Source organism: Lactuca serriola, chromosome 8, assembly GCF_051521515.1.
Source record: "Lactuca serriola cultivar US96UC23 chromosome 8, Lser_US96UC23_V15, whole genome shotgun sequence".
In the NCBI taxonomy this organism is placed as follows: Eukaryota; Viridiplantae; Streptophyta; class Magnoliopsida; order Asterales; family Asteraceae; genus Lactuca; species Lactuca serriola.
Genome location: NC_136415.1, coordinates 179,415,134 through 179,425,546, shown reverse-complemented (window position 1 = coordinate 179,425,546; position 10,413 = coordinate 179,415,134). Strand labels below are relative to the sequence as shown.

At 37.5% G+C, this 10,413-nt stretch overlaps 1 protein-coding gene and 1 long non-coding RNA gene across 2 annotated transcripts; one reads left to right on the top strand and one right to left on the bottom strand.

The window, feature by feature from the left end:
* Positions 1-1,784: 1,784 nt before the first annotated feature.
* On the bottom strand, positions 1,785-4,794 carry LOC145068747 (uncharacterized). Its single transcript, XM_079015747.1, has 6 exons — positions 4,525-4,794; positions 4,009-4,280; positions 3,231-3,882; positions 2,965-3,167; positions 2,631-2,875; positions 1,785-2,535 (listed from the first exon to the last, which is right to left on the bottom strand). The coding sequence occupies exons 2-6, from the start codon at positions 4,278-4,280 to the stop codon at positions 1,877-1,879; spliced, it is 2,031 nt and encodes a 676-aa protein (XP_078871873.1). The 5' UTR covers positions 4,525-4,794; the 3' UTR covers positions 1,785-1,876.
* A 3,064-nt stretch (positions 4,795-7,858) lies between these two features.
* On the top strand, positions 7,859-10,043 carry LOC145070502 (uncharacterized). The gene is made up of 3 exons (XR_013689968.1): positions 7,859-8,414; positions 9,254-9,319; positions 9,839-10,043. It is a non-coding gene; the product is annotated as an uncharacterized LOC145070502 (long non-coding RNA).
* The last annotated feature ends 370 nt before the right edge of the window (positions 10,044-10,413 follow it).

Sequence of the window (10,413 nt, the reverse complement as noted above, 5' to 3'; positions counted from 1 at the left end):
ATTACTTGTTACGCATTCGTCCAATCATTTCATATAGATAATGGGTTGTGGATACCGCTATCCGAACATCAGATGCAGGATATCTCATGCGCAGACTTGTTGAAGTAGTTCAACACATTGTTGTACGTCGAACAGATTGTGGCACCGTTCGAGGTATTTCTGTAAGTCCTCAAAATGGAATGATGACAGACAGGATTTTTATCCAAACATTAATTGGCCGTGTATTAGCAGATGATATATATATATATATATATATATATATATATATATATATATATATAGGTTCGCGATGTATTGCTACTAGAAATCAAGATATTGGGGTTAAGAAGTATATCATTACTTGCTGATAAAGTCTATAGAGATTGTGTCATAGGATCTGAAGGTTATAATCTTCTTGCTAACTTAATTCTTATCTCCTTGATCAACTTTGATATTATTCACGGCATTGATTGGTTGTCAAAGAACCACGTCGAACTCTTATGTTACGAAGAGTTGGTATGCATCCCTATCGAAGGGAAGATTCTAATTATGTCTAGAGTGAAAATAATAATTTATTTCTTAAAAACTCGTAAATTTATATCAAAGGGATATTCTACTTATCCGGCTTATATAGTTGATATCTCAAAAGAGGGGAAGAAAAATGTAATTGATGTTTCCATTATTAATAAAATCCTGATATTTTCCCCGACAAATTTCCTGGTCTACCCCCGGATAGGCAAGTAGAATTCCGAATTGACCTTATACCTAATGCTGCTCGAATTTCCAAGACTGCTATATAGAATGATAACGTTTGGGTAATTGTCGACTGACTGACTAAAAGTGCACATTTCTTGCCATGCATGAAACAACTCCAATGGAGAGATACGCACCAGTATACTTGGATAAAATTGTCACGAGACATGGTGTGCCAATAAAGATCATTTCCGATCATGATACTCGCATCACATCTCATTTATTAAAAAAATTTTGATTTGTAAATATTAAGCAATTTTTTAAGTATTATTTTTATATAGAGTATAATAAATGCTATGATAAATAAGTAGGTAATTAAATTCAAAGTAATAAAAATAAGTATTGAAATGATAGAATCAATTGGATGCTTATGAGTGATTTAAGATTTAATTTTAGAAGATTTAGAAAAAGAAGGAAATAAATGGTTTTTGAAACATTTATTGTCAAATTTAATAGAATGAATCTACCTTCTATATATAAACTCTTATAATATGTAGATTTTTAATTTAAGAAAATGAAAAACACAAGAATATGATATGTAGCAATTAAATAAAAATAGAAAAAATAATAAAATGACAAGTAGAAAAAAAATATTTTAAAATGCTTAAAAATTGACATGTCAAAATGACGGAGAAGATCACATTTGGCAAAAAGATCTTTTATTTATTATGGTAGATAATTTCACCCGCAAAACTTTTGTCCACTAGCTAGCTTTAAAAAACTAATAATGATAATAATAATAATAAAAATAAAAGTAACTACATTTATTTTGTATCTATTTAGCCCATCAGACGTATGCTTCGTAATTCACTTGTTAACCAGTGGTTAATGTTTCGTAAATCAGACAAACAAAAAGGCAAATATACTTTCGGGGAATTTGCAAAATAGCAACAAGCATTGATCTATGAACCAACAACACACATCACATATAGCGAATTATTATTTTTTGTCTATTGCTAATGGAACTTTAATAAACGTATAAACATGCTAGAAAACTTTTTAACAAATAAAGGTTAATATAAAGCTGATATAACTAACATAAGTAATAAATCTTTGAAAAATTTAACCTTTAGAGATGCCCTTTAACTTATAATGAATTGAACAAAAATGTTCCAAGTCAACCAACATTTACAAATACATTTCCCTACGAGTCAACTTCCATCAGTGTAAACGAATTTACCATTTCGCCCCTCCCACTTTTCCCAAATCGCCCTCGAAGCTGTTCATTAACCCAAACCGCTAACGAAACCGCATGATCCCTTATAAAAGAATTAGCGGGCGGACATTTCAACATATCAATCAAACCCCGATTAAACTGCAACAAGCTGACCGAAGGACTGCCCGAACCTTTTTTTTCCCTAAAATACCAAACAACCTTAAAAACATGCTCACACAAATTACCCTTTTGCCCCCACCCGCAACTACAAATACCAAACTCCGACCCCGGGTTCCACACAACATGAGTTATTTCTCGGTCTTTTTGGTCAACAACTTTGACCGTTTGACCTTCGGTCAAAACATCCGTGTCTGGGATTTCCTGTGATTTGCGCCATGCGGTTAAACCGCTTGTCCATTCGTCTTTCCAGTAACGTGAAAAGTCGTCTTTGCCCTCGTATTCATCGAGCCAAAAGTAGGCTTGGATTTTGGTTGCGAGTTTATCGAGTAACCAATCGACCCGTTTGTAGATAAACGGGTCGGGTTCATTTAGTAAACGGATCTTTAATTGGTTGTGATGAAATTCAAGAGCTGATGATGTTTCTTGGCTTGAAACGGGTAGGGTTTTCAAGGCATTGATCCAAGGGCCTAATTGAAACAAAAATTAAAGATTAAACAGAAGAAATAACAAAAATACTTTTTTTTTATTGTAATTTTGCTCTAAAATAATCGACACTTATTACCCATTCTAGGGCACCAAGTTGCCTTGAAGTAATCCATGAAATCTCGACATTCCTTAAAATCTTCCATAAAATTATCAAAAGATTCAACGTTTCCACATCCACTACACATCTCTTTGACTATTTGACCAAGCGTTTTTGACAATTTTGCCCTTGTCTCCATATCCAAACACCTCTTCATTAAATTCTTATGCCACGCATGTCGAACCCTCCAAAATGAAATCAACACAGAGCATTGAAACACTTCCCTGATATCATCAAATCCAATATTTAATATCCAATTTTTTATTTTTTTTGTTAAACATTCGCATATTTTGTTATTGATTAATAGTCAAACCTTATAGTGAGTATATCAAACAAAGGATCATCGATTATAAATCCAGCTAATTTCCACGTTGGATCTTTTGTCCTTACTCTATTAAAAAGAGCTCTCATCCATTTATGAGTATCAATTGATCTTGAAAAAACCGGTGTTATTATCCATGCAACAGGTATTGCTTTATTCTCTGAGTTGAACACAACAAGACTTTGGATTGGACACTGCATTAAGTTTATAAAAAAATTATATAAAAAAAATTATATTTTATAAACAATTAGACATACCTTTAATTTATTAACACCAAAACTCGAATCAAAACCAAGTAAACGTCCATTACCAAAAGTAATCATTTGTTGCAATTGCCACTCAGTTTGAATCCCTAAACAAAACGGATCATTATCCGAATAATCCTCATAAAAAAACACATGATTTTGATTTCTCTCAACCCATAACCCAATGCTGACATCATCATCTTCATCAAGTTCAAAATCGGATCTTCTAATATTCCTTTCTTGAATCCTCACATACCTATGTGTCAAAAGATCATCTCTATTGCAAACACCTCCTTGTTTTTCAACAGATTCATTGTGTCTTTGCATGATTGTTTCAACTGGGATGCCTACATGGAGTAAAGAAAGGACACGTAGGCGGAGGTCTTCTGAGATGAATGGTGCATACATGGCACGTGTCCCCACAGATTTCTTGTCTTGTGGGCCATGACATGGAAGGCCTTTTTTGTCCACGTGTTTGTCTTGGTTGTAGATGATTAGGGCTACAGATGGCTCTGCTATTAGGCGTTTGACTATGAAGTGACATGTGCAGCCCCGTTTTGTGTTGGGTCGACCCGCGGATTTCTTTTTTGGTATGTATGTGCTTCTACTTGGTCTTACTACTCCTCCTTTTCTATGATCATCTGGACCAAATGAACACCAATACCTAGAAAGGGTAAAATGGTCATTTACTCGGATTCATACATGCCATTCAAAGTAAAAAAGAAACAATCTTTATCATACCCATGTTGAGATTTGACTCTTTTTGGGTTGTAAAAGATGAGAAACTTACAGAATGTATTCAAGAATGCCATCAACTTTAGGTTTGTAACGCATTTTGGGAGGGCGTCTTCTTCTAGCTTCTACATGAAATCTTGTGGGACAATCTTTGTTGTTGGATTCACCACGAACAAAATCATCAACTCTAGCAAAGGGCACAAGGGCAAGTCTGTCCATATTGTCACGATGCCCTTCTATCTTTGACCATATAAGGTCAAATGCTGAGAATTCTAAAGTTGGAGGGTTTTGAACAGGGAGTGATAAAATCTCATCCCATCTTGCCATCTATATCAGAAAAAAAAAAAGATTTTAGAATTCTCAGCATTTGACCTTATATGGTCAAAGATAGAAGGTCATCTGAAAATATTTTCAGTAGTCGATCATATTGAATCAAATTCATTATAAATCAAAGCTCAAATCATCTCAAATTTGACTGAATATGATCATGCGTATAGGTCGTTGTATAGTTGGACTCAATTTTGACTGAATATGATCATGTGCATCGAGCCAGCCAAAAAAAAAATCTTACCTAGAGACCGGTATGCAGGTCGCTGGAGAGCAAATCGTTGGATTCAAAGTGCAGGTCGCTAGCTCGCTGCTTGCTATTGCCGGTGCGAACGAAGCTGCGAAGGGTCGACAACGTGACTGTCTTAGACAACGATCGAGAGAAGAGAACACACAGAGGAAATTTTGATTATACGAGTTTTGGATGTAGGCTGGAAGAGAAAGAATGGTGTCGTGTGATTTTAGGGTTAGAGTTTTGAGACTGAAATGGTATTTTTGTTCCCCCACTTCCCAATTTCTTTTCATTTCTTCTAATTTATTTTCTCCAAAACAATTGCAAGAATGGTCTTGTGTTATGTCAAAACTAGCAACTTTAGTCTAAAATGGGTTTGTCTCGTAAGGATGGTCCAATAGTTTCGTTTCCTTGCAAGTTTGGTCCAATTTGGTTTGAATTTTTTTGTAAAGACGAATTTGCCCTTATTGTTTAATTTTCATTTTTGTTTTATTACATGTAATTAAAAAACAATTAAAAATATAACAAAAATAAAATACCTCTCTCTCTCTCTCTCTCTCTCTCTCTAAGAATCGACCTATTCATCTTCTTCCCACACTTCTATTTTCTCTCAGATGTGCTCAATCTTTGTTAACTGGAAAAATGCACATCTACCAGAGACACGTCTCTTACCCTCTAATCTGCCATCTTTGTCTTCTCAGTTGACCACCAAGCACTCATTACCCTCAAATTTGTCATCTCTATCGAAGCTTTCTTAAACGATCAAGGTGAAATCCATATTTGTTCATCCGACGAAGTCGATGGCACTGTCCCTCCGCCTTCTCTGACGAAGGGTTTTATGATGGTGCCATATTTGTTCGATCTACGTTTGTGAAGGGTTGTAGCTCCGATATCCGATCTACGTTTCTGCCTCTTTTCGTCTTCTCCTGTGTCTCTTCAAATCCCTCTACCGACTTCAGGTGGTGGTGGTTATGCTTCAGGCAGCGGTTTCTAGATCCATAACTCTCCTTATGGATTTCATTGACTGTTTATCTCTCTCCTAAGCTTTCGCATTCTAATAGGGTCGGAAATCCCCAACTTTGTTCGTCCGGTGGCTATCTTGAGTAAATGGGTCGCAGAAAACAACTGAAATCGTGATCTAGGGTTGAGATTTGTTATTGTTGTGTTTGTTATGTTTCTTTCCTTCTTCTTCTTCTATCTAGATTGTAGTTGTTGGGTTTGTTTGAAATATTTCTTGATGACGATTCAGGTGGTAGTGAAGGGCAGTTCATCAAATCAGTAAAAATGATTTATGGGTTGGTGAATGTGATGTTCTTGTTCTTGAACTCAGGAAAAATGAGTGTTCTTGCGATCATATTCATATTTGTGTGTGTATGTTTTTAGTTCTAATCGACTTCACAGCTAATGAGATTGAGCTTTGTTTCCGTTGTTTAAATCAAATTAATCTTGATGTATGTGTAACTATGTATGTGTGTGTTTAGAGTCTGGAACATTTGTAAACTTAATCTAATAAATTGAACAAAATCGCTAAAAGTGAAGGTTCTTCGTTTTGCAAATCCACTTCCAGACATGTGTTAAATTTGTTTGTGTTTCATTTCAGATCTAAAATCAAGAACGAAGAACACCCATTATGGATTTGGATTTGGGATGTTGGATGGTGGTGGGTCACGACAGGGGGAGGCGGAGGAGCTGCCACAGTCGACTGTGGTGGCTCTCTTCGCCGGAGAAGTGAGAAACGAGGGAGATAGACGAGTTGGAGATGAAAGGGAGGTCGAGGGGAGAGAGAGAAATTTTTTTTTCTTTTTTTGATTTCTATAATAAAAAAATTGAAAAGGGGAAATACCAAGGGAAAATCTGTCATTATAAAAAGTTTTAAAATTTTTGGACTAAACTCGCAACAAAATGAAACTATTGGACCATCCTTGCGAGCCAAACCCATTTTGGACCAAAATTGCTAGTTTTGACATACCATAGGGACCATTCTTGCAATTTTGTCTTTCTCCAATTGTAATATATATATATATATATATATATATGAAAAAACATCATAAATGGTCCATATGGTTTCCCAAAATCTGAAGTTTAGTCCTCGTGGTTTAAAAACGTCATAGATGGTTACTGTGCTTTCAAAAATTTTGACGATTGGTCCTTATTGCTAACTCCGTTAGGTGAAAGGCATTTTTGTCATTTCACAACCACAGGGAACATTTATGATGTTTTCCTATATTTTAAAAAAAGTAAAAATTAAATATAATCCTTTCTCTCTCTCTCTCTCTCTCTCTCTCTCTCTCTCTATATATATATATATATATATATATATATATATATATATATATATATATATATATATATCGTTTTGACCTCTGGTGATGGAAGGGAATGAGGAACCAACGATTTCACAAATTCTCACCCTCCTCCTGTCGAAGCACCACCTAAACACCCTTAGTAGTTTCTATTCCCGATTCCCCTCTCCTTCTTTTCTTCCTTGAATCACAGGAAAAAAGAAACAAAAGGAAGTGGGTTGTTGCCTCCATTCCAGCCACCCTCCTCCGGCTGCTGAGAAATCCCACGAAACGCCCACCTACTGTCGTTTTCGTCGTCCTTCTTTTTTTTTTAGTCAAATCTAGCGTCGATGGTGCTCTACATTTGTCGACTGTTGCTATTGTTTCCTTTTTCAGTTCAATTGCTGCCGGAGACAAGTTCGAAGAAGCCAAGAGGATTGCTGGAAAATGGGCTCCCCTTCATCGTGATTCCTCAACCACCATCGATCTACCCCTGTTGTTGCTTCCGATTTTGTTATTCTTCTTGATTCGTCGTAAGGAGATGTTCAGATATCGATGACGGCTTCGTCTTCAATTAGGGTTTTCGTCTTAATTCTTCAGTTAGTGTTTTCTGCTTCAAAATTGTTCATCGATCTGCAGATTTTTTAGGTTCTTAAGCTCTAAAAAATGTGTTTATGTTGCTGGAATCGGGTTAGAAAACACACACATATAAATGTTTTTGTTCATGAAATCATCGATTCTATTGTGTTCTTAATGTTGTATGTACGAGAGAGATGGAGTGTAATGATTGATTTTTGATTCTCAGATTACAAGAACACATACATTTTGTAGTTTTATCTCCAGATCGAATTTTCTAAAATCGGAGCATCAAAGAAATGGATTTGGAACACACACAAAATTACAATAACACATACAAAAAAATATGGAACATGACCACATACAAATACAAAATCTGAACTTAAGAACTCAAATTTCTAATTTTTTGTAAGCAAAAACAAGTTTAGGTTGTAGCGTACAACCTACTAAAGCTTTTTCAGATCTCTAGAGAGAGAGAGAGCGCGCTTTTCAATATTTAATTTTATCTTTTTTAAAAAAATATATAAGAAAACATCATAAATGGTCCCTGTAATGGTGAAATGACGAAAATGCACTTTAGCTAACGGACAGAACTTAACGGAGTTAACAATAAGGACCAATCGTCAAAAGTTTTGAAAGCACATAAACCATCTGTAACGACCCGTCCCCGGTATGATGATTCCATAGTATTTAATTAGAAGTTTGCAAGAGGGACTCGGCGAGTTCATAGCCTGACTCGCCAAGTAGGGACGGGATTTCGAGCACGTGTTAGTCGGCGACTCGGCGAGTCCATATTCGGGACTCGGCGAGTCTGCCTGCCTGGGAGAAACCCTAAATCCCCGGGTTGCTCACTATTTAATCCACTTTATAGCCCCCAATCTCGCCTCCTTCACCCTCAGAAAGCTGTGAGAAAACCCTAATCCATCCTTGAGTGATCTAAGTGTTCTTGTGTTAAATTTTGAAGGCTTGAAGAAGGAGAAGAAGAAAGGAGCAAGGAGAAGAGGTGTAGAGCAAAGATCCAAGGGCAAATCAGAGTTCTTTGAGGTATTCTTCGGATTCCCTCCTGTTTTATGCTTTTAACCTCCATTAGAACTCTTCTAGATCTAGTTTGATGTTTCTCTCAAGCCTTATGATTGTATGAATGCCCTATTATGTCGAGATATCCTTAGATCTGTTCATTTAGGAGTTGTAGAGCCCAGATCTATTGCCTTTTTGAAGTTATCTTGCATGAAAACCCTAGATCTAGCCTTTATTATGCTTTTTGAGCCATTTTAGCTTCATGGATGCATATGGGCACGTAAAGATAGAATCTTTACGTGCTAATCGAGTTAAGGGAGTCCAGATCTTTTAGTTTTATACACTGGATTCAAGCAGAATCGAGTTTTGAGTTGCTGCATGCAAGCGACTCGGCGAGTCGGAAGAACGACTCGGCGAGTCGAGTCGCGAGTCCCCGTTTTTCCCATTTTGAGTGATGACGAGTGGAAGCCTGTGAGTAGTAGAGTGGATTCAGTGAGTCGGAGAGCAGACTCAGTAATGGAGGGACTCGGCGAGTTGTTCATACAACTCGGCGAGTCCAAGGCAATCTTCTTAAGCTCAAGAACAACTCGTCGAGTTGTTCATATGACTCGGCGAGTCGGATGAAGATTGTCTGAGTTCTTGGATAGAGAGAGTACTCGTCGAGTCGATGCCATACTCGAAGAGTAGCCACGAGTGGGGTTGTGAAATGAGATTAGAGACTCGGCGAGTTGGTGGCCCAACTCGGCGAGTCAGGTCAACTGTGGGTTGACTTCGACCGGGAGAGTTGACTTTGACCAAGGGTAAAAGAGTCATTTTACCCCAGTGCAGTGTTTAGTATTTGATTGAGTGTGTTTATGGCCTTGTAGCCGGGGAGATACCGGAGCAGCAGCAGTTAGCTTCCAGAGCCATTCACACAGCAGCTAGTTCACGAGGTGAGTTTCCTTCCAGTAGTAACGGGTCTAAGGCCACAATGCCGGCCCGTTTAGCTAGCAGTCAGCTTCGGACCTCGATCCGATGTAGTAGTTAGTATGTTTGATGCCTTCGTGGTTCAGACAGGATATGTGTTTATGCCAGTTGATATGTTTATGCTATGTTCAGTCAGCTTCGGACTTCGGTCCGATGTAGGGGACAGAGGTCCAGTCAGCTTCGGAATCCGGTCCGATGTAGGGGACGTAGGTCCCAGTCAGCTTCGGACTTCGGTCCGATGTCCTAGTCAGCTTCGGACTCGGTTCGATGTAGGGGACGAAGATCCCAGTCAGCTTCGGACTTCAGTCCGATGTTCCAGTCAGCTTCGGACTTCGGTCCGATGTAGGGGGCAAGGCCCCGGTTAGCCGGACTTCGGTCCGATGCAGTGGGCAAGGCCCAATATGTGCATTATATGTTTGTGTGGTATGTGGTAGTTTGGGGGAGCTCACTAAGCTTCGTGCTTACAGTTTCAGTTTTGGTTTCAGGTACTTCCGCAAGCAGAGGGAAGGGCTCGGGATGATGGCATCGCACACACCACAGCCACAGTTTTTATCCTGGGAATTGATCAATTATCTTATATGTTTTGATACAGTCATGACACCGTTTTTCTCATTTGTATTTTAGTATGGTTTTGAGATTTGCAACGCATGGTTTTATTATGATATACTCCGTTTTATGATTATGGTTATATTAAAAATGAAATTTTCGGGTCGTATTTTTGGGTCGTTTCACCATCTATGACGTTTTTAAACCATGGGGACTAAACTTCTGATTTTGGGAAACCATATGACCATTTATGATGTTTTATATATATATATATATATATATATATATATATATATATACTTTAATTTTATTAAATTATCAAATATATAATTATATATATAATTTACTTATATAATAAATTTTGCGGTGCGGTTTCGGTAAATTTGCACGGTTTTTCAAGCTAAAACCGTACCGCAACATGCTTTACGGTTGCGGTTTTTGCGGCTTCGGTATTTTGCGGTTTTGCGGTAGCGGTAAATGCGGTTTTTTGCGCGGTTTCGGTTTTCGGTTCGGT

What these genes read in the sequence shown, in the direction of transcription:
- LOC145068747 (XM_079015747.1), bottom strand. Translation starts at nt 4,280, where the DNA reads ATGGCAAGATGGGATGAGATTTTATCACTCCCTGTTCAAAACCCTCCA. An exon ending in TTGGTGTTAATAAATTAAAG is followed by an intron (nt 3,168 to 3,230) that starts GTATGTCTAATT and finishes AACTTAATGCAG; the next exon opens with TGTCCAATCCAAAGTCTTGT. An exon ending in AACTTGGTGCCCTAGAATGG is followed by an intron (nt 2,536 to 2,630) that starts GTAATAAGTGTC and finishes TGTTTCAATTAG; the next exon opens with GCCCTTGGATCAATGCCTTG.